This window comes from Apodemus sylvaticus, chromosome 17 (genome assembly GCF_947179515.1).
Source record: "Apodemus sylvaticus chromosome 17, mApoSyl1.1, whole genome shotgun sequence".
NCBI lineage: Eukaryota > Metazoa > Chordata > Mammalia > Rodentia > Muridae > Apodemus > Apodemus sylvaticus.
In genome coordinates this window covers 70,260,110-70,284,210 of record NC_067488.1, presented here as the reverse complement: position 1 = coordinate 70,284,210, position 24,101 = coordinate 70,260,110, and the positions used below count along the sequence as shown (strand labels likewise).

The window sequence follows — 24,101 nt, the reverse complement described above, 5'->3', positions numbered from 1 at the left end:
TAGGTAATGATGGGGAGATTTCAATGCTGCATTTTTTTTTTAAATTTAAAGACTATAGGGAAAGTTCCAAACATATCTGCTTGTTATATTTGAGAAACAGCTTTCACTAGGCAGGCACTGTGAACTACACCTTTAGTCTCACCATCAAGAGGCAGAGGCAGAGGCAGAGGGGCAGAGGCAGAGGCAGAGGCAGAGGCAGAGGCAGAGGCAGAGAGGCAGAGGGGCAGAGGGGCAGAGGCAGAGGCAGAGAAATCTCTGTAAGTTTCAGGCCAGCATAGTCTACCCAGTAATATTCCAAGCCAGCCAGGACTACAGGGAGAGACCTTGCCTCAAAAACATTTAAAAAGAGAAAGAGCCCACTTATACAGTTTATTTTTTAAAATTTATTTATTATATGTAAGTACACTGTAGCTGTCTTCAGACACACCAGAAGAGGCTATCAGATCTCATTATGGATGGTTGTGAGCCACCATGTGGTTGCTGGGATTTGAACTCAGGACCTTCGGAAGAGCAGTCAGTGCTCTTAAACGCTGAGCTGTCCCTCCAGCCCTACAGTTTAGTATTTATTTTATAAGTCCTGCTCTATTTTCTATGTATGAGTTCTTGTCTGCATATATGTACATGTACTATGTATGCTCAGAAAAGGGTGCTGGCCCTTCTGCAATTGGAGTTCACATAGCTGTGAGCTGCTATGTGGGTGCTAGGAATTGAACCCTGATCCTATGAAGAGTAGCCAGTGCTCCTTGCTACGGAGGCATCTCTCCAGCCCAGTCTGACAGTTATATGAGGAGTCTATGACCATCAAGTACACTGTCCACATAAAGTTGCTACCTGCTGCAACCAAACTATCTGTCTAACTGATTTGCTGAAATTCTCCCCATGGCTTCCCACTGACATCTGATCGGCCTAGAAGGCTTTTCCAGATCTTACCCTGGCCTCGTCCACCTGTTTCTTGTCCCTGCCTATTTACTACGACCGCCTTGCCAAATCAATAAAACAGCAATCCCTAAGAGGTCAGTCCCAGGCCTCTGCACTCCACTATGCCTGCGTGTCTATTCTTTTTCTTATGCCACTTCTCCACGCCCTTGGCCTATTCCTGCACATTTCTCAAGGCTTGGCTCAGACGCCATTTTCCTGAAGAAGTTAGCTTAGCTAGCTGAACTCCACGGCCCCACCATTTCTCAGGGAACCTACCATAATGATTCTTGATAGTTAACATGCTAGAGGGCTAGCTTGTTAGTGTTCCTGCACATGAAAGCCACATGGTTTGGGGAGTAGGGGGAGAGAGATGGGGAGGAGGGAGAGAGAGCTGGGGATGAGGGTAAGAGATGGAGCGAGAGATGGGGAGGGAGAGGTAGAATCCGAATGAAAATAAACGTTTGTTTGGTGTTTTAGCTTTTTAAAAAAATTTTTTTAAAATGTGGCCGGCCTCAGACTTTCCATTCACACCATGCTGGCTTTAGACCCACATTCCTCTGGCTTTTGCTTCCTTCATTGCTTCTAGGGTGACTGGTACCTGCTACTATGCCTGGCCCAGCCTTTAGTTTATGGCCCCCATTATGTTAATTAGTTAATTATTATATTGTGGGGTGAGGACATACCACAGCACACATGTGGAAGTCATGGGATGTCTTGCAGGAGTCACTTCTCTCCTCCCCCACGTCAGTCCTGGGGATGGGACTCAGGCTTCTCCTGCAGGCGCCTTTCTCTGGGAAGCCAACTCGCTGCTGGCCCAACCTTTACTTTCTAAGCTTAGCATTTCTTATGCTTAACACACCTAGGGGGCTGGTGAGATGGCTCAGCAGTTAAGAGCACTGACTGCTCTTCCAAAGGTACTGAAGTTCAAATCCCAGCAACCACATGGTGGCTCACAACCATCCATAATGAGATCTGATGCCCTCTTCTGGAGTGTCTGAAGACAGCAACAATGTACTTAAAAATAAATAAATAATTCTTAAAAAAAAAACAAAACTTGTAAGAAGTATAGATGAGTGCTTTAAAGATAATATCTCAGGACTGGAGAGATGGCTCAGAGGTTTAAAGCCTTTGCTGTTCTTGCAAAGGACCTGGGTTCAAATCCAGCATCCACATGGTGGCTCACAACCATCTAAAACTCCTCCTTTGTCTCTGAGGACACCAGTCACTCACACAGTGCACATACATTCAGGCAAAACCTTATACATGTTCAATAAAGTAAATCTTAAACAAGTTTTTAAAAATAAAAATTACATCTCTGGTCAGATTTTTATAAACGGCCTTAGTTTTTCTGCCTTGTGAGCATTCACTGAACAAAATGGTTCTCTGGTGAAGGCTTATTACTTAGTCAGCTGTAAATGGTAAAGCTTCCCAACTGAAGTTATGTGACCTGCGAAAATGACAATCTTCCCTGGCAGCTGCCACCACATTCCCCGACACTGCAGCCTGGAGTCAGGCTCCTTTCTAATTTTAAGCACCTAATTTAGAACACATGCTTCCCAGCAACTGGACCCCGGAGCACCGACCTACCTTGCTCGCGTCCTGATGGATGCTGCAGGCCTCGGGGCCTGGGGGTACATTTTCCTTCTGCTCCCATTTATGAGTTCTGCTTTCACTGGCTTTCAGTTCACTCTACAAAATAAAAAATAAACCCATGAACTTAAAATGCCTACCATCCCAGTTTCTTCACAGCCCATCCTTCAAACAGACGTGGCACGTTTAAAGAATAAATTCTTCTTCCTAGAACTCGGGTCAAATCGACCCTGTCACAAGCAAACCCACTGACCAGTGAAATGACCAAAGCAGCCGTGTGGACGCATACCTCCGAGTTAAATATCTGTGTGCCTGTCTCAAACCAGATGCTCTTCAGAAGACAGACACATCAACGTGGACACCCCCTCCCCTCCCCTCCCCTCCCCTCCCTCGGCTGCCCCAGCACACCGCATTCCCGTGATTCTCTCTTCTAGCAGCACAGCTTGTGAAAGTGCAAAGCTTGTGAGTTTTATCCAGAAAAGACCATTCTGGAACAGGGAGAGGGGATGCCAAGTGCCAATAATTAAGAAAATATACTGACCATAGATACAAATGCCCGGCCTGGAAAGAAAGACAGGGGTGATGGATACATATGAAAACCGGAATTATGCCAAGTGATACCATAAACAATCTTTTCTATGGAGCTTTTGAAAGCAAGTGTTTCACATAAAACTCATAAAACCATACCTTGACCTGTATTTCACCACAGATCCTCAACATTAAAAAACGAACCCAACAGAACACCCCCTGCATTTGTACTCTCTGAGGACTCTGGGAATAGAATGTGAATTAACCTGTTAGTTCAAAATAAAATCAACCAAGGGGAAGATGGACATTCCTGGACTGGAGCGATGGCTCAGTGGTTAGAAGCACTGACTGCTCTTCCAGAGGGCCTAAGTTCAAATCCCAACAACCACATGGTGGCTCACAGTCATCTGTAATGGGATCTGATGCCCTTTTCTGGTGTGTCTGAAGGCAGTGACAGTGTACTCATAGAAATATAATAAATAATTTTTTTTTTTTTTGGTTTTTCAAGACAGGGTTTCTCTGTGTAGCCCTTGCTGTACTGGAACTCACTCTGTAGACCAGGCTGGCCTCGAACTCAGAAATCTGCTTGCCTCTGCCTCCCAAGTGCTGGGATTAAAGGCATGCGCCACCACTGCCCAGCATAATAAATAAATAAATCTTAAAAAAAAAAAGGACATTTCCTGTCTTTACTGTGCTTTCTTTCCTATGGCCCCCACTCCCCCTTTCTCTCTTTCTGACAGGCTCTCACGTAGTACATGCTGGCCTCAGACTTACTATATAGCCAAGGATAACACTGAATTTTTGATCTCCCTGCCCATACCTTTCAAGTCCTGCAGTGTCACCACGTTCAGTTTAGTGTGGCCTAGTGGTTAAACCTGAGGCTGCACTAGAAACCACTCCACTGCCTGGGCTACATTTCCAGCCTCTCTCTGTGAGTCTTTAGGCTCAGGAGGAAAAAAGCCATGGAAAGCCACAGAGCTAACCAACATGGGCGGTATGAGTTCGGTACAGTCGGCTACTCCAGAGTGGGCATCTCTGCTCTGCAAGGATGCCTGTTAGGAGATGGTTGCCCCAACTGCACTGTCTGTCTGTCTGTCTCCGAGTTCCCTCTAAGCTGCTGCTGAGGACAGTTGTGTCCTGTGAGGGATTTGAGACATTCTTTGAGGATGAGATAAAATGTGCTTTTCACAAGAATTTCCAAAGACTTCCCAACTCTCCGGGGAGTACTTGATTTAGAGATAAGATCTCTGCAGCCTGGCTGCCCTGGAACTGACTTCAACTGATCATGCATCTTATGCTGCTACACCCTTGTGGCTTTGTTCTGTTTTTAAAGGGGTAGAGAGTCTGCCTGTCATATATAAAGCCCTGGGTTCCATCCCCAGCACCCCATAAAACCAGGTGTGGTGGCACAAGCCTGTAATTCCACCTCTTGGGAGCTGGAGGCAGGAGGATCAGGAGTTCAAAAACCAGTCTTGGCTACATAGGCAGTTTGAGGTCAGCCTGGGATACAGCAGACCATTTCAAAATGAAGAACAAAACCCCAGCCGTTGGGAGGGTGCTTTGTTACGGTCAAGCCTGCTGCTCCTTCCAATGCACAAAACGCAAACAAACAAACAAACAAACAAACAACAAGGTCACTGAACAGGTTTTACCACCTGAGGAGTCACTTGGGTCTTTTGTTTGCAGTAGGAAGGCACAGACAGATGACACCTCCAGTAAGAGACAGGAAGCAAAGCTCCGATCTCTCTGCCCCTCGGGATCTGTGTTTGCCCACCTCTGCTCACTTTCCACACTCGGGAAACTGTGGGGTTTCACTTTATCGGTTCATACACATTGTCTCTTGCTAAAATCTACTGTGAGACACTGGAGGAAGGGATGCGCTCCGTGGCCGGGCTCCCCTCTAGGATGTGTGAAGCTGTGATCTCAATCAATAGCGAAAGAAGAAAAAGAGAAACTGTCTCTGAGAAGTGGTCCGTCGGTACTACTGTATGGGGAAAGTTCTAACTTCTGGAATACACACTGTGAACTTGAATCTGTCCTGGAACAAATAAAAGTCAGTATATTCTTCAGGCTTTGTTAAGACCTTTGGCCATTAATAGATCCTGTATTTTGAAATCACAGAAGGAACAAACATACGTATTCCTTAAAAAAACTGAGAAGTTGGCTGGGCGGTGGTGGCGCACGCCTGCAATCCCAGCACTCTGGGAGGCAGAGGCAGGCAGATTTCTGAGTTCAAGGCCAGCCTGGTCTACAGAGTGAGTACCAGGACAGCCAGGGCTAGACAGAGAAACCCTGTCTCGAAAAACCCAAATCCAAAAAACAAACAAACAAACAAAAAACCGGGAGAAGTTGGGCTAGGGCTGCTGTTTAGTGGTGTGTTGCGCTTCTGCAGCACACCTGAGCTCCTGGGTTCAGTTTCTGGTGCTAGCGCAAACACGTGAGCGGATCTTAAGACAGAGCAGGATGTGAGGACGCTTCAGCCACCTCAGCACTCAGGAGGGGGCTGAGGCAAGAAGACCTCTGTGAGTTGAAGGCCAGACTGGGTCACAGAGTAAAATCCTGTCTCAGCTTGGGCAGTGGTGTGCACCTTTAGTCCCACCACTCTGGAGGCAGAGACAGGCAGATCTCTGTGAGTTTCAGGTCAGCCTGGTCTGCAGAGTGAGTTCCAAGACAGCAGGGCTACCTCAAAAACAACATGAAGAAGAATGACAGGTTTGGAGGCCGGGTGTGACTGAGTGGAAAAGCATTTACATATGTGCTTTGATTCTTGGCATTATGGGGTTAGGAGTGGGAGTGGGGTTGGGAATACCGAAGTTTTCATTCATCAAGCTCCCACCTCCAGTCATTCCCAGACCCCTCTTTCTAATACACCGTTCTTCCTCTGCAGGAAAGCATGGCATCATAAGGGTTAAAGACTGAGTAGACCACACAGAGCTCCCTCATGTTGGGAATTAAATCCTGAGCCCCAGGCATGCTAGACAAATGCTGTCCCATGGAGCCACATACTCAGTTTGCCTGGAATCTTTAAGTGAAGTGTCCAGGATGTGCAGGTCCATAAAGATCAGTGGTTCAGTGGGTGAATGTCAGAAAGGTTTGGGACTTAAGATAGTTGTACGACCTTGTGAATACACTTTAAAAAAAAAATCACCATGGGGAGATGGCTCAGTGGTTGAGAGCACTGACTGCTCTTCTGAAGGTCCTGAGTTCAAATCCCAGCACCCACATGGTGGCTCACAACCATCTGTAACAAGATCTGACGCCCTCTTCTGGAGTGTCTGAAGACAGCTACAGTGTACTTATATAAATAAATAAATCTTAAAAAATAAAAAGAAAATAGATACATTTAAAAAAAAATCACCTAAGCGTGGCTTGGTTTGTCTTCCCTGTGGAGCTAGGGATCAGACCCAGGGCCTCAAGCGAGCTAGCCATAGGCTCTACCACTGAGATGCACCCTCAGCCAGCCTGTGCTTCCAATAAAACGACGATTTTATGTTACACGAACAGTATTTCGATGAAAAACTTAAAAACACTCCACCTTAATGTTTAATACACTTACTATTCTTTTCACATTTCCCATGATGCTCTTGAAAAGGAAAGTGAGTTGAAGACGTAACCCTATGTAATATGCTTGCCTCGCTCGTGCAAAGGCCTGAGTTTAACCCCATGCACCGGCCACAAAAACAAAAGGAAACTCATTAATAGATGTTCCCATTAAAGCTAATGAGATAGCGCTTCTTCCTCGGCAACCATGAAAAAGCTCAGCAGACCAGCCAGGGAAGGTCTTGATATCACAGCTGGTGACATCACAGACAATGAGCGAGGTCCCAATGTGCATGAGCTGGAGCAGCAAAATCAAGACCAGAAAATGGCGCCCATGGGGGCGTGGCTTGTGGAAAGGGGCGTGGTCAGGCCAGGGCCCGGGAGCCATTTCCTAGTTGCAATGTTCAAGCTGGAGGAATGACTAAGAACGGTACAGGGGTGCGGGGCACGTACTGTGTAGCTGGCTGGGCTGCTCTGCCTGGACACGGCGGCCTGGTACTTGGCCATGCGGTCCTTTATGGAGGTTTCGGAGAGGCGTGGAAGCTCCGGATTCCGCTTACTCTCGTTTTTCTCCGCATTGAACGCAGAGGAAGACAAATGACCTGGAAGTGTTGAAATGACACGCTTTGTTAGAGGATAAAAGGATTCTAAGTCCCGGGTAGCTGCGATCTAGTGCACAGCTTTTTCAATTAGAAGGCATAGAAGCTTTCATCTGTAATCCCAGCACTGGGAAGACTGAGGCCACATGTTCGAGGCCAACCTAGGCTACAGAGTGAGACCCTGTTTAAAAAACAAAACAAAAAACATAGCCAACAACCAAAAGCACACAAAAAAGGGAACTTGGAAATGTAATTATCTTTCCTAAGATAACTTTAATTCACTTTCCTAACATTGAAAGAGTACCTTTGCCATTAATGTACATTTTGTACACATACACACGCACAATTTTAAAATTTTTATTTCCTTTTTTTTTTTTTTTTTTTTTTTTTTTTGCGTGTGTGCATGTGGTGCTGAGACTCAAACTCAGGGTTTCGTGTACCCAATGCACCTGGGTTACCACTAAGCTATACCCCCAGCTCAGGATAAGCAATCTTGGCCAGGGATTCAGTCCTTCTACTGATGTCCTCCAGTTCCAGATAACCATGGAGTCAAAACATCTGTAGCACTTCACCTGCCCCTCAAAGACAGAGACGTCATGTGCTAGTGTCTGTAATTCCAGGACTGGAGAATCAGCAGTTCAAGGTGACATTGGCCCTGTAGGAGGTTATAGGCCAGCCTGGGCTACACATCTTGTCTTGAACAAAAGACAAAAATAAAACTCAGGAGAGCTAATTACTAGAGAACAGAACAGTGGAGACCATCTTGCAGCTAACACTGTCTTCCACACAGGGTTTGTGCGCCAAAGGTCCCACAGAGACTGCGTAGCTTCTCGTCCTCTCTCCGCTTACTTACCTGCACCTATTTCCAAATCGTCCAGGGAACAACTGTTTTCAGAGAGTCTCCTTCCGCCTGCATTTCGGCTTTGAGTCCAGACGCTCTGTCCAGAAGATAGAAGTACAGAGGTAAGACTCACCATTCTTTTATTAACAGAACCCAGAACATCATTAGAACTTTTAAAATGCCAAGCGGCACGCACTCAAGGGTGCTCTCAAGGGTGCTCTCAGAAAAACAAGTAACCAAATAGACAAAGCTCTTTGCCGTTGCCCGCCGCCCAGCCGGCTTACATGGTTGGCACAGCTGCCGGAGGAGAGCCCTCCCATCTCAGAGGACAATGACGCGTCCCTTAAGAACCGCTGAGGCGCAGGCAGCGCCCGCCCGCCCGCTGTTCTCCCCTCTCTACCTCGCTGCTCCCTGCTGTTACCGCCTTCATCAAGGCTCCTTTAACGATCTCATTATCTTCTTAATTGGCTCTTTTTCCACCTCCTAATCCAGTCTTTGAGAGGTTGCCATTATCCCAACTAATAAAAAGTAATTATTCTAAAATCTACGTCTCCTGTCTCCCCTGTTCAAAATTCTTTCAGAATTCCCAATCAGCTCTTGAATGCTGTTGCACGTGCAAGACAGCCCTCCCTGGCCGGTCAGCGCCTACCCAGCCTCCTCTCTGGATGTCTTCTGCCACATCTTTTATTGTCCAGGGAACCCAAACTGCTCTGAGGATTTGGAGGCTCCCTCCACCCATTCCGTGTTTGCCCTTCTGTCTAGCAAAAGCTACCCTTCAGGACGAGGTTAAGCTACCCTTCCCGCAGTCTGAGGTACCCAGTCATGTTTTATTTCAATGCCTGGTAGACCCCATGGCTGCCCTTCCACAAGCCCATGGAAGGAGGGAGTGCAGGCCTCTGCCCGCACACACGTTCAGTACTTGTAGACTGTAGCATAATTTGTCTCTTCAGTGCTGGGGATCAAACCTGGGTCCTTGCACACACCAGGCAAGGGCTGCACTCTGAGCTAAGCTGCAGACACTGGGCACAGATTTTTGAATAAAGTGTTTTGGGATTCCTCAAATCCCAACACTTTGTGTCTCATATTTTGGATAGACCTTTAGTTATTGTTACAAATTAGCCTGAGTGTGTTGACACATACTTGTAAATTAATCCCGTCAGAGGCAGGGGGATCAGGAATTCAAGGGCAGACTCTGCAAATATAGGAGGCTATAGGAGATCCCACCTTACAAAAAAAACAAAACATATAAAGTTTTAAATTATAATTTTAGGACTAGACATGTATTAAAGAAAAAAGCTTCGTAATTTCACAGAGTATTTCAAACACAGATGTGGAATATCACATTCTGTAATGAGGGTCTTCAGCCAGATTCTGCCATCCAACTATCTGGGAATGACTGAAAGCCAGTGTGTAAGAGCCACATCCCGCCTTCCTGCCCCCCTCCCCCGAGGCCCCTTCCCTACCTCCCCACCCCGCCCCAGTTCCTGCTTCCTACTCCCTTCCAGCTTGACAATCAAAATCAGAGCCCCAAATATCCTTGGTTACCTGTTCTGCAGCAGAACCTTTTGAATTCAATGTGAGAAACTTTTTTTTCTCTTTTAAATCCAACAGTTAGCCAGGCAAGGGTGGTTAGCCAATCCCAGCGGACTGTGAGGTTGAGCTCCCACCAATGGCAGGAGCTGCAGTCACCACCACAGGGAGAAAGCATGGGAGCCATTGTGGCCTGGTGTGTTTAAAAAGGGAGAGCACCCTTTTAACAAAAAGCCTCGCCTCGCTCAGATACTTTTGATTCCTTTCTATGTAGTTTATCATGTGTTTGTTTTGTGTTAATAAACACTGGTAAAAGTCATTAAACTTTTAAATGCAATAGGCTAACTGATTTCAAAAATTTAGTACGTATTTAAGACAATTTACTCCTTGTTAGCTCTAATTATCCTATAATAATATATTTCAAATAAAAAACAAAAACAAAATAAAGCGGGGAGTGAGCAATGAGTTATAACCTGGAATCCTAGCACCCAGGAGACTGAGGCAGGAGGACCGGCATGAGTTCCTTGTCAGAGTGGCTATAAAGTAAGACCTTGTCTCATAAGCCAAAACAAATAAAAACGCTAACGTTGCCACATCAACTACATCTATATGACTTATGTGACCCAATATTTTTTTGCTCTGGGAAAGAGAAAAACAGACAGCCAAGGAGAAATCAAGGCCCAGCAGACACGCCCCATCCACATAAAGGGTTTTACAAAGGCCAGACTGAAGGCTTAGACCCAGCATGAGGCGAGGGAGGGAGGGCCTAAGTGGGAAAGCCAAAGTGAACTTTTCCTTTGTAAGCTGACTACTGGCTCCTAGGAACAGCAGAGGAAAATTAGCAGTGATCACCACCCAGGATCCAAAGGCTCAACTCCAAGTGTCAGTATGATATAAGGGAATTAGAACAAACATTTAGAAGGTGTAGTTTCGTGCTTGCTTCGGCAGCACATATACTAAAATTGGAACGATACAGAGAAGATTAGCATGGCCCCTGCACAAGGATGACACACAAATTCATGAAGCGTTCCATATTTTTTAAAGCTATGTCTTACTCTAAAAAAAAAAAAAAAAAAAAGGTGTAGTTTCAGGACTCAAAAAAAAAAGAAAATCCTAGAAATTACAAATATACCTCAAGCAAAAGAAAAATATTATTTTCAGCCTTTCTTTATTCTTTTCCCTCCTCCCCTCCCTCCCTTTCTTTCTTTCTTCCTTCCTTCCTTTATATTTAGGTGGGCAGAGGATGGCATAAGGGTCTCACTCTATAGACCGCTGGGCCTAAACTTGTGAATCTGGGTTATAGATTCTTCTTCTTCTATTTTTTTTTTAAAACTAAACCAAAAACAAAAACCGTATTTATTGTCTGTGTGAACACGAGTGCACACACATTCCACAGGGTATATAGTGAAGGTTGGAAGACAACTCTCAGGAGCTGCCTCTCCTGCCACTTCAGGATCCAGGGATCTGACCTCAGGTCATTGGGCTAGCCAATCACGTGCTCTTACCTGCTGCGCCACCTTATCATTCCTAAATATTTTTTTAAACAAGTATTTTCTATTCTACATATCTTGACAATTACAAGCATGTACAGAATTCATCATGACTAGGTTTTACTTTCTCTCCTTTTTCTTTCTGAGACAGGTCTAACTATGTAGTCCTAACTGGATTGGAACTTTCTATGAAGACCAGAGTAGCTTTGAACTCACCTCCTGCCCCTGACTTTCCCTTTGCCTATTGAATGCTGGGATTAAAGACATGCACTGTCTAGACTGGGTAGGTTCTACATTCTTTTTAAAGATTTATTTATTATGTATACAATGTTCTGTGCTGAATGTATGCTTGCATGCCAGAAGAGGGCGTCATATTTCATTACAGATGGTTGTGAGTCACCATGTGGTTGCTGGCAATTGAACTCAAGACTTCTGAAGAGCAGTTAGTGCTCTCAAGTCTCTGAGCGTCTCCCCAGCCCCCAGGTTCTGCATTCTTAACGGAGGAATTTACATTCAACCGAAGATAAAATTCAAGTACAAATCCTAGAGTATGCGTTACAAGTTGCAACCTGCAAAACTCGGTGCTGGTCTTCACGCCCCTGCCTCGTGTGGAAAGAAGGGAACAGAAGTACCACCTTTCCTTTCTCATGAATAACGTTTCCCACCTTGGCTGGCTTTTAAATTCATTGCTTGGGCTGAAAGTAGGGTGTGTCAGAGCAGTAACCACACACTCTAGAGGAGAAGGCTGGAGGGGCCAGCCTGGTTTACACAGCTAGTTCCAGGACAGCCAGGGCTACATAGTGAGACCTAAAAGTATGGGTGTGGCTCAGGCCTATGATTTCAGCCCATCAGTGGCAGGGACTGGGAGTTCAAAGGTCATCCTCAGCTTCATAGCAAGCCTGAGGGCAGCCTGGGTTGGTGAGACCCTGTGCACAACAAGGCAGTATTAGGGAGACAGCTCAGCGAATCAATACTTGCCGTACAAACATGAAGACATGACTGTGTTCCCCAGAATTCTTTTCTTTTAGTCATACATGGGGGTATATACTTATACTTATATATAGTTCTGGGGAAGTGGAGAAGGTGGTAGAAGGGAGGCCTGGCCTTTGCCAGCTTTCCTGACTTCCACACAGAGGTATGGGACGTGCCCTTCCCCCAGTGAATTTATGAAAACCACAAACTAAACAAGCAAGAAAGAAACGAGGTAGACAGCTCTTAAGGAATGGCATTAGAGGCTGTCTTCTGAGGCCGGAGGATCCAACTGGAGGCCAGACTCAGGTAGCAAGACCCATCTCACAACAAAACCAAAATCCAATCCAAACAAGCCCCACAAACACCAAAAGCTAAAAACAGAACAAAATAGAACAGCAGTCACACAGGAGCCTTAGAAAGGCTTTCTGGTTTGGTCTGGTGGAGTAGGCTTAGCACCTGAATCCCGGGAAGCCAAGGCAGAAAGTCAAGGCTAGACTGGGGCGGGGAGAATGAACAGAAGCCTCACCTTTCAGGAAAAGGGGACTTGGCTCTGTGGATTGGTTCTGGGGAGGACTGCGGCTCTGACCAGCCTGCAGCGACGGCCCAGGTGAGGCTCTGGCTTTCATTTTCAATGTTTCAGCTTCAGAGAAGAGGTGCTAACAATGCAAACGCCCAGGAGCATGTCAGGTTGCACCCATGTCAGGTTGCACCCATGTCAGGTTGCACCCATGTCAGGTTGCACCCATGTCAGGTTGCACCCATGTCAGGTTGCACGTGGGTTCCGTCATAGTTTACAAGTGATGTGACTTGCAGGAAGGAGCAGTATTACTTGGGGATGTAAGGGAGGGAAAAAGGCCCAAATGAAACAAAACAAAAAGGAGTGTGCTTAGTAGTCAAGCTCGCACGCGTGTGCGCAAGCACACACACAGGCATGCATGCGTATACACACACGCACACACACACCTGAAACAGATTTGTCATTTCAGTCTTTTTTACTTGAACACGTAGACACTCAAGGAATTAGTTACTCTTTGACAGGGAGAGAAAAGACTCTATTTGAAGGCTTTGTGGAATTTCCTAGGGCTTGGCTCAACTCACCCTACAAATCCTCCTTCCCTGTCAGCTGACTGTGACATGCATGCCTCATCTGAACTCCTCCTAAATATTTTCTGTGAAGCCATCAATCAAATGCACTAGCACATACCAATAAGAGAGTAAGCATTTGGGGCTTTTAGCCAGGAAAGTGGAATTTTTTTTCCAAGAATTAAGAAAGGAGGCGGGTGCTCAGCTATTAAGAGCACTGATTGCTCTTCTGGAGGTCCTGAGTTCAAATCCCAGCAACCACACGGTGCTCACAACCATCTGTAATGAGATCGATGCCCTCTTCTGGAGTAGTTGAAGACAACTACTGTGTACTTACATATAGTAAATAAATCGTTAAAAAAAAAAGGAAAGAGAGAGAGAAGAGAGAGAGAGAGAAAGAAGAGAGAGAGGGGGAGGGAGGAAATTAGGTTCTAGATGATTAACAAAGCAAGATTTCCTATCTCATCTATTATTTTCAGGAAAAATTCTTTTCTCTTTCTGTAGCTCAAGCTTGCCTGAACTCATGGTGATCCTCCTGCCCAAGTCTTGAGATTACCAGGGGGTTACGGGCACGAGTCACCATTTGTTGAAACCAATATATGTGTGTAATCCAGGTTAAGGATGGACAGATAGGTGGGTCATGGAGCCCAGTGGCTAGCTAGCCTGCCAACTAGTTGAATTCCAGGTCCAGTGAGATCATCGAAAGATCTGGTCTCCAAAAAAGAAAAAAGAAAATAGGTTGATGAGACTGAGTTTCTCTGTGCAGCCCTGGCTATCCTAGAACTCACTCTGTAGACCAGGCTGGCCTCGAACTCAGAAATCCACCTGCCTCTGCTCCCACTGGTTGGAGTTAAAGGTGTGTAACCACCACACCTCACTTCCTTTTGTCTTTTTTTCAAGAGATGATCTCACTCTGTAGCCCTGGCTACATACTGTGTCCTGGAACTTGCATTGAAGACCAGGCTAGCCTTGAACTCGAAGAGACACACCTGCCTTGCAGGTGTAAGCCATGGGGGCGCTACACCTGGCAAAGTTGATTCTCAGGCCAGGTGTTGTGGTGCATGCCCATAACCCCGCTTCTGGGAACAGAGACAAGAGGTTCAGAGTTCGAGGACAGAGTCTAAGAACAGCCTGGGCTCCATGAGATCCTGTCTTCTCCGCACAGAGAAGCTGGCTCAGCGCTTTGTGAAGCGTTCCCCACTCCACTCCTTCACTCCCTCCTACCATCTCACCTGGACCTTCCGGCAGACTCTCATATTTCCTAAAAACCAAGGCTGGAGGGAGGAAGAGCAGGGTTTAGAGAAAATGGGATTTTGCTGACCTATGGATAGAAACGGTGACTGCTCAAAGCATTAAGTGATAACAATTTTCTTCTGAACAAAATGGTTTGTTTACATAAGAAACACGCACAGGAGGATATGCTGGCCAGTTTTACGTTTGATGATTGACAGGGCAGGGCCCTGTTCACTGTGTGGTGAGCCATCCCTGGCTTCTATAAGAAAGCAGGCTGAGCAAGCCAGTGAGCAGGACCCCTCCGTGGCCTCTGCATCAGCCCGTTCCTGTCTGCAGGTTCCTGCCCTGACTTCCCTCAGTGACCGACCGTTACCTGGAAGTGTAGGTGGAGCAAACGCTTTCCTCCCCAGTGGCTTTGGGTCCTGGTGCTTTACCACAGCAACAGAAAGCCTGATGAAGGTGGAGAAGCACTTAGCTCCAGAAACTGAATGTCTCTACGTTTTCTACGTTTTCTGTATTTCCAAATGTTTGGTAAAAATTGTACTAGCCTTACAATAAGAAAAAAAGATGACGAGGAAGGAGGAAGAGAGGGAGGGAAGGAGGGAAGGAGGGAGGGAGGGAGGGAGGGAGGGAGGGAGGGAAGAGTGGTATTTTAGTGGTATCTACTAAGCTCCTCAGTAGTTCAGATCAGGGCCTGGAGAAGCAGCACAGTGGATAGAGTGCTCGCTGCTCTTTCAGAGGACCCAGGTTCCGTTGCTAGCAGTCACATGGTGACTCAACACTCATCCACAGCTCCAGTTCCAGGGACTCTGATGACTTCTGACCTCCACGGATACCAGGCGCCCATGTGGTGCACACGGAGGCAAAAGAGGCACACACATAAAATATAAGAATAGTTAAAAATCCCAGAAAACCAACAACTGGTGAAGCTTTCAGGATGATGTGCGCGTGTGCGCACGGTCCTGATTTGGAAGCAGCTGAGAGTACGTAAGAAAAACGCCCAGAAGAGTGTCTCTTCTAAATATGGTATACATCGTGGAATTCAGCCCAAGAAATTACTCAAGACAAGACATTTTTGCCAAGATGCTTGGAGCTAGAAGAGAAACTAATTATTGGGAAGTGATGACGCAGCATCCCGAAACACGCGCCCATGAAAGGGGAAGCGCGTGAACTTGGAAGATGTGTTCTTGGGTCCATGTAACAAAGACTAAACAGAGAAAAAGTAAAATAAGGTAAAGGCCACACAAACAGGGAGATGACAATGATCGAAGCCCGTGTATAAAACCCATATATGCTGGGCAGTGGTGGCGCACGCCTGTAATCCCAGCACTCAGGAAGCAAGAGACAGGAGGATCTTTGTGAGTTCGAGGTCAACCTGGTCTACAGAATGGGTTCCTAGACAGCCGGGGCTACACAGAGAAACCCTGTCTTGAAAATCCCCCCAAACAAACAAACAAACAAAGAAACAAACAAACAGAAATTCAGCGGGATGGGAAAACAGAGAGAGCTTATGTGTGCAGACACCACTGGTTGGAAGCAGGGAGCAGTGAGCTGGCACGAGTCGGATTAGAAGAAATGCCTGACCTCTGGCTGGTACATCAACAACAGTCACTCAGGGCAAGAAACTGAGAAATGGGGCTGGAGAGATGGCTCAGTGGTTAAGAGCATTGACTGACTGCTCTTCTGAAGGTCCTGAGTTCAAATTCCAGCAACCACATCGTGGCTCACAACCGTCTGTAATGAGATCTGACGCCCTCTTCTGGTGTGTCTGAACACAGCTACACTGTACTTAGACATAATAAATAAATCTTTTCTTTTTTTTCTTTTTTTTTTTTTTTTTTTGAGACAGGGTTTCTCTGTGTAGCCCTGGGTGTCCTGAAACTCACTTTGTAGACCAGGCTGGCCTCGAACTCAGAAATCTGCCTGCCTCTGCCTCCCAAGTGCTGGGATTAAAAGCATGCACCACCACCACCCGGCATTAGAAAGAAAGAAAGAAAGAAAGAAAGAAAGAAAGGAAGAAAGAAAGATAGATCAGGATTCCTCAAGAGGCTGCTTTCCATCGAGATCCTTTATTATCTCACAGAGGACTGAAGGATCACACGAAACCATTAATCCCAAACTTTAATTTATATGGATGTGCCTTTTATAGGACGAGTTCGGCTCCAGTGAGCAGTCAGGTACCACAGTCAGACTTTCAAACTCTATAAACTAGAGGTGACCTATTAAACCAATTAAGAGTTAGGTTAATAGGCCCACGAAAGCAGGCCAACACTCGGGAGGAGGCAGGAGGGTGAGGAGCTTAAGGCTAGCCTGGGCTACATGTGACTCTGCCACAAACCAAACCAAACCAAGCCAAACCAAAACCTGGATTTGGCTCTTAGTATGCACACAGTAGTTCACAACCATCCATAACTCTAGTTTCAGGGAATATGGTGCTCTCTTCTGGTCTCTGTGGGTACATGCATGACACACAGACATGCACAGAGGCAAAATCCTCTACACACAAAATAAATGAATCTAGTAGAATAAGCCCATTCCATTCCCACACTCAAGGAGGCACGAATAAACTGGTACTCTGATGCGGGCTGTAGAGTAGTTATGGATAAGGTCGGGTTTGACTGTGGAGCCTCTGTTGGAGGCTGGAGAGATGGCTCAGAGGTTAAGAGCACTGGCTGCTCTTCTGGAGGTCCTGAGTTCAAATCCCAGCAACGACCTGGTGGCTCACAACCATCTGTAACGAGATCTGACGCACTCTTCTGGAGTGTCTGAAGACAGCTACAATGTACTTACATATAATAAGAAGAAAAATCTTTAAAAAAAGGGGGGCTCACTCCACATATGTTCACAAGTGTTACCGTTAATGCCCAGGCTGGCCTAAAATTTCCAAGCGCTGGGACTGCAGGGTGAAAGTCTCCTCATCTCGTCTGTCAGTAGCTGTCACTGACTGACAATTTCTGAGTTACACTTACACAGTCTTACTCCTGAAGGAAGACCAGAGTTCAATTCTTCTCAGACTTTCCCAAATCCCAACCAAACATGTAGCTTCTGATCAAAGCCTTGTCTGTGTGCTAAAGAAACTGTGCCAGCAATAACCACCATCTCATTGCAAACACATTGGTTATTCTTCAACCCCAAATAGATAAAATTTCCTAACACTTTAACTGAGATATTGGACTAAACAGGCAGATACAGTGGTGTTTACCTTGAACCCTAACATTAGGGAGGCAGAGGCAGAAGGATCTCTGTGAGTCAGAGGTCAGCTTACTGTACAAAGCGGGTTCCAGAGCCAGCTAGGGCTATACAATGAGACTCTATTTGAAATACACAAGCTCACACGTGCAATCATCAAAACAAAGCAAAGTGTGTATGTTTGACTGTGTATGTGGAAGAGGGAGTGTGTGGTGTGTGTAAGTGTGTGAAGTGGGAGTGAAGTGAATACTTCTAGACATTGTGCTTAGAGGTCTTGCAAACACTAGCCAAAAACACCACTGAGCTACAGTTTCAGTCCTGGACGAAACTTTTAAAAGTGACTGATGATATTTCCTACATAGGGGGCTAGAGATATGGCTCAGTGGTTAAGAGCACTGACTGTTCTTCGAAGGCCCTGAGTTCAAATCCCAGCAACCACATGTTGGCTCACAACCATCTGTAATGAGACCTGATGCCCTCTTCTGGTGTGTCTGAACAGCTACAGTGGACTTACATATAATAAATAAATGAAATAAATCTTTAAAAAAATGTCCTACATAGCTAAACATGTTTGCTCTGAAACAGCTATAAAACAAAGGGACAAAGGACTGTTTACTAGGACGTTAAGAAAGGCGCACACACGAATACCCAGACCCCAAAACTCCCAGGTGAATGTCACAATGTACGTTTTCTAACAAGTTTAGCCACGAGGTTGCCCGATGTGATCCTGCAGGATCTTTCTTTTTCTCTCCCTCCGCCTCCCTTTTCCTTCCTTCCTTCCTTCTGCAGGGTCGGGGAATCCACACAGGGGATCACACGTAGCTCAGCTTGCCTCGGCCTCCCGAGTGCTAAGATTATGGGCAGGAGCCATGGGACAGTGTGTTTAGCTCAGGATTGTTCTTTATGCGATGCCCCACCCCACACACTTTGACTATTTCTTTAAACAGGCTTGTCTTGACCCATCTCTCACTAGACATTTACAAGAAGAGAGCTCTCTTTCCGAGTCTTACACATAATCAGCATTTTTGTTTTCGGCTGTCCTAGTTGTTTCCTACCTTGGGCTAGTTCTGACACGCACAAGGCCTTTACACTGAACCCACATTGTGTGCGCTGCATGACATCAGCCGTCCCACCCGGCAGGGTCTGCAAGGAGACTTACAATGCCGCTTTGAATCACCACAAAGCCCCTTCCTCTCCATTTAGGATTTCTTACATTTCCCCCCTTCCATTTAAAATTCTTCCCATTTAAATGAAAAAAAATTTTTTTAAAAAAATTAAGACCATAAAGGGGAAAGAGGGAGTTGGCAGGCCCAGGGAACTAAAAAAGCTGAGAATGGAGTTTAAGGAAAGCCATAAAACTGCTTTGCGGTTATATCTCTTGCTGATTGGTTCCAGCATTAAGGCAGAGCTAAAGTGCAAACTCAGAAGAAGAAAAAAAAAAAGCCCGAAAATTTTCCCTGTTTCAAAGATGTGTTCAGTAAGACCTTTCCTGAGCAGGAAGGCGGCAGGCCAGGGAGTTACTGGAAGGAACTGACAGCCCCAGCCCTGACATAACCCAGGATTCCAGGATCTATTTTCTTTATCTCAGAAGGAATGCCACATACTATTACTGCACCAATACAGGGATCTGGGCCAAATATTTAGCTCAAGAAAAGACAGCTTTCCCATGGAGCTGGAATCTCAGTAAACGATGGCTTTGCTCTCCGTCAGATCTGTTTGTTTCATTATGAGGGCCCTCGTAACAAACCATTCCGTACACAACGCCAGATACGTAGGAAAGTCTGAGCAAACTGGAAACCCTGACCAGTCCTGCAGCCCCTGGAGTGCTCTGTAAGGCATGAGCATGTGTAACTCATTTTCTAGTTAAGTAATTCCCTCTGGGGACTTGGTGTGCAATGCACACGAAGGATCCAATTTCATTAGCAGATGCAGGAAAATACAACCCTGTGCATTTGCAAGTCAAAACTCCTGAAAGCTACACTAGCCTGGCTCTCAGCTACGGCTTTTTGTGGGAGAAGAGGTTAGCTGATAAAAACCATTTGTTGGGAGGCACAGATGAGCAAGTTGAGAAGAGAGGGGCTCAGCTAGCTCGGAGACAACCAAGCCTCAGTCTAATGCTCAACTCTGTCCTTAACCCTCAGCCTGCAGCTGTGCTCCAAGCAGACAGCTATTCAAACAGCAGTTTTACCCCCAAGGCTGCAGATGACAAAAGACACAAGAAGACAAATTAACAGGGTGAGAGTCTGAAAGCACACAGTCCTGTCTGTATCTAGACTCTTCTTTAGGTCCCAACCTGAATCCCAGAATGAGCTAGACGGAATATGAAACGGGACGGGGACTCAAATCCCAGCATCCCTAAATAGTTCATTTGAGACTTTTATGAATGTAACTGAATCAAAAGACATAGTGAGCACACAGTGACTGCTACAGCTGGCCAGACGTAGAAAGCCAGCCTCCGAGTACAGGTTTTCCCAAAGTGAGCTCTACGCCCTTCTGGCTCTTACCTTGGTTTGGCTGTGTTCACCTTTCTCAAACATCATCTTTAGTCTGTTCAGCGGAACGTTGTATTTCTCTATTTTGCCTGAAGTTTCTGTGTTTTCGCTCGTTTCAGGCTTCTCTGCTTCATGCCTGGAATCTCCCAGACAGTTTTCCATTTTTTGGCTTTCTGTGGCCTGGGCTTTAAAATCGTGGCTGTCCTCTAAGCGGGGATACCGACACTGGATAACAGCTTCCGGACGAGATCCGAATCTAGGTTTGGGCTGGGTTTGCTCTTCCCGGTCAGCTCTGGCTCCAGGAGCAGGCTTGTCCGTCACTCCAGCAGAAGGGTGGTCTGCTGTGTGCCCACCCTCACTGCTGCTATTTGGCAGTGAGTCTGTGTGGAATTCTGCCCCAGCCACCGGGTTCTCCCACTTCTTCTTTAACACAGACAGGGTCCCTCTTCTAAAGTGCTGGGGGAGACTTTCAGTGTTCTAGAGGAACAAAAAGTAAGTACCAGTTACAACTTGCCTGCTGCAACAGCCAAACATGCGTCTTTGTAAAATGAAAGTTAAAACTCCAAGCTGTGCCTGGTCCACCGCCGGTTCACACAGCTGTGAACAGTTACTGCCCTGCCACAAGGAGCGAGCATCCACCCCGGGCCCAGAGAGAGGAAGAGGGAAAAAGTCAGGAGCCGAAGCAGGAAGTGATAAAACAGGATAGCCTTATAAGGACAAAGAGTAGCAGAGCAGCCTAGATCTCGTGTAGTTACATTGGAAAGGAGAGACTGTTTTTCTCCCGAGACTCGCCCAGAAACCAAGAAGAAAAGGCAGACCGCTAGAAACCAAGAAGAAAAGGCAGACCGCTAGGCACCTTCAACATTGTAACTATGTTTGAATAGAAGTTCACCCAGGTATGCCACAAAAGAACAAGAGTATGTAATGCTAGGAATTCTTTCCTAACAAAAAAAAAACAAGACAAAGATACAGTAACTATGCAATTCCAATTATAATTACGGAGATCAATGTTAGAGACTGAACCTATCCATAAAGTCTGGAGATTTACAGTTTTTGCTTGGGTGGTATTAGCATATAGCTGATAGAATTTACATACATGTTAACAGTTTTTTCCAGGCTCATGGGTCAAAAGGGGACCTTGTTTCATGACTGGCAAATGCTCAATCACTGAGCTGTATTCTCAGCCCTTGGATTTTATTTCTGCATAACAAGCTAATCTTTCCTCCATCCCCCTCTCTATTATTTATATCTACTTTGTAGCCATCTTGGAAAAAGCACCATTTTACAGATCCTTTGGTTGAGAAATACACAGGCCTCATAAGAGAAGAGAACCACCACCCACTTTGATACACAGAGGACACACATTTACCCACACACCTAAGAGAACAGTTCACTTTCACTTGGGTCAAAAATGATACAACGGTTTGGAGATCAACCAGCAAAGCGTCAATGACACTGTATAATAATAGTGGGAACATGCTTGTTGAAGTAAAATTAAGCATCCTGTGCTTTGAAAGTCCTAATCGAACCAAACGCCACAAACCGCTAGTACCTTCTTCCTCTCCATCCCTGCTGCCTGTGACGCCTCAGGGTTCCAAGTGGGAAAGAAAGGACAGACAGCCCAGGACCGGAGCGGTCAGAGAATTAGGGGATTAGGAGCTATATTGGGAATTAGGTCTCTGGCTCCTTCTTTTCTGAACACACTAAGAGCCACTTCACTGCGCAGCAGCGAGGCATGGACAGACAGAGTTACGGGAGACCTGATGGATCCTCAGACGTAAACTGTGGCTAAAGGCTGCACATACAGCTCAGAGATAGAAGAAACACAAAAGGCTCCTGCTAGGTATGACTGCACAAATCCCAGTTTCCCAGTTACTCGCTTGGAAGGCTGTAACAGGGGAATGGGCTGAGCCCAGGAGTGTAAGGCTCGCCTGCACCACATTTGACCCTGGGTCAAAAAATGAAAATAAAAAGTGTCCCCCAAAGCAAGTGCTGCCAGCAGCATGCCAGACCTCTTACGTGCCGCCACAGACTAGAGGAATCACCCAGGCTTCTCCCTTCACTTGCCCTGCATACCTGACCTGCACAGGAGCCACTTTGGTGACTGGGCCCTACCTTTTTCAGATACACAGATCACTGTATTTTTATTGATATGGAAATATGAATATGCTTTTCAATTAAAAAATAAAGCAAATTATAAGTTAGGAAGATCCCATATTTTGAGTGATTATACTTCTGAGCATATAAAAGTAGTCTAGAGGTCATCCAGATGTTTACAGCTCATTCACTTATGTGCATGCATGTTTGTGTGTGCGTGCATATGTGCCCCTGTGTGGCAGGCCGTAAGACAGTCTCACGTGTCAGTCCTCAGACACTAACATTTTTTCCTAAAGACAATCTCTCCCTCCCCTGGAACTCACAAAGCAGGCTAGGATACAGGCTGGACAATGAGCCTCAGGAGCCATCCTGTCTCCAGTCTCTCTATGGTTGAGACTACAAGAAAGATTACGCCTAATTGTTTTTTAAACAAGGGTTCTGGGGATCGAACTCCAGTCCCCACATCTGCAAGGCCGGCACTTCCCTGAGCTGCCTCCCTAGAGATCGACTCGTGGCTTTGTATTCTCCTTTTACAATAAATATGCTGGGGCTGGAGAGATGGCTCAGCGGTTAAGAGCACTGACTGCTCTTCCAGAGGTCCTGAGTTCAATTCCCAGCCACCACATGGTGGCTCACAACCATCTGTAACTGAGCCTGATGCCCTCTTCTGGTGTGTCTGAAGACAGCTACGGTGTACTTACATAAATTGAATAAATAAATAATTAACTCTAAAATAAAAGGGCTCTTAAAAGTACAACTTCAAGAGTGTTAAGGTTGATGTGGTGAAGCCCAAGGCAGCGTGGGCTGACCTCGTTAATGATCCCACGCCCATAAACCATCCCTGTTCCATCCATGTCTTTAGGCCTAGAGGCAAGCCGAGATAGGGAAGTAAAGAGTTACACAACAGAAATCATCAATAAAGCCAAAAATGAAAGGAACATTAGGCTGAGAGGCCAGGGTTGACCACTGGAAAACTGTTTACATAGGTAACCTACATCTTCTTTCTCTGTATTCTCTACAGGTGTTATCTTGCACAAGCTACCCCCATCCAGCCATGTGACTTTGGATAAGGTGTCCAGTTTCTATAAACTATTATAGACTATTTCTATAAACTATACATTCTATAGTTACTGTGCCCTTTATTCATGAGCCCGCGATCATGTATATAATATAACATTTGATATCAGCAGGCTTATGGCAAGTGGTGACATATTATGATGAACACTTCAGGCTTGACGGCACAGGCCGTAATCTCAGCTACTCAGGAGGGTGACACAGACAGTTACAAGTTAAAGGCCAACTTGGGCTACAGAGTGACTTCAAGACTAGCCTAGGTAATCCAGCATGGCCTTGTCTCTGTGTAGTCCTGGCTGTCCAGGAACTCACTCTAGACCAGGGCTGGTTTTGAACTCAGAAATCTGTCTGCCTCTGCCTCCTGAGTGCTGGGATTAAAGGTGAACACCACCACTGCCCAGCTCACTTGTTTATCTTAAGAAAGTACCTCAGAGCTGGTGGTGAGTGTGTGGTGGTGAATGTCCATAGTTCCAGTAGGATTTCAGGGCTAATCCTGACTATAATGAATTCAAAACTTATCTAGGCCACATGAAACCCTATATTAAGACACTGGAAAACTAAAGGAAGGAAGACAGACAACAGATAGACCAGTCATATATGAAACAGATCCAGAGCTGATTTTCTCTAGATTAACAGTTTTATTATTTATTTATTAAATAAAGATTTATTTCTTTACTATGCATACAGTAGTCCACTTACATGTATGCCTACACATCAGAAGGGGGCACCAGATCCCATTACAGATGGTTGTGAGCCAGCATGTTGTTGCTAGGAATTGAACTCAGGACCTCTGGAAGTCAAGCCAGTGCTCTTGACCACTGAGCCATCTCTCCAGCCCCAATCAAGAGTATCTTAATTGAATGGTATCTGGGCCGTTCTCACTGCAATACTACCACTGCAGTAGAATCCAAAATCTTTTTGTTTT

General features: G+C 45.8%; 1 protein-coding gene and 1 non-coding gene across 3 annotated transcripts in view; one reads left to right on the top strand and one right to left on the bottom strand.

Moving 5' to 3' along the window:
* Lima1 (LIM domain and actin binding 1) overlaps nucleotides 1-24,101 on the bottom strand; it is a 98,880-nt gene that overhangs the window by 19,497 nt on the left and 55,282 nt on the right. For both annotated transcript variants that reach the window (XM_052160168.1, XM_052160169.1), the window contains exons 4-7: nucleotides 20,018-20,482; nucleotides 8,029-8,113; nucleotides 7,030-7,178; nucleotides 2,506-2,607 (exon numbers count right to left, since the gene is read on the bottom strand). In XM_052160168.1, the coding sequence (XP_052016128.1) occupies nucleotides 2,506-2,607; nucleotides 7,030-7,178; nucleotides 8,029-8,113; nucleotides 20,018-20,482 (801 nt within the window). The remainder of the gene's footprint in view (nucleotides 1-2,505; nucleotides 2,608-7,029; nucleotides 7,179-8,028; nucleotides 8,114-20,017; nucleotides 20,483-24,101) is intronic.
* Nucleotides 10,479-10,585, top strand: LOC127668284 (U6 spliceosomal RNA). Its single transcript, XR_007974055.1, has one exon. It is a non-coding gene; the product is annotated as a U6 spliceosomal RNA (small nuclear RNA).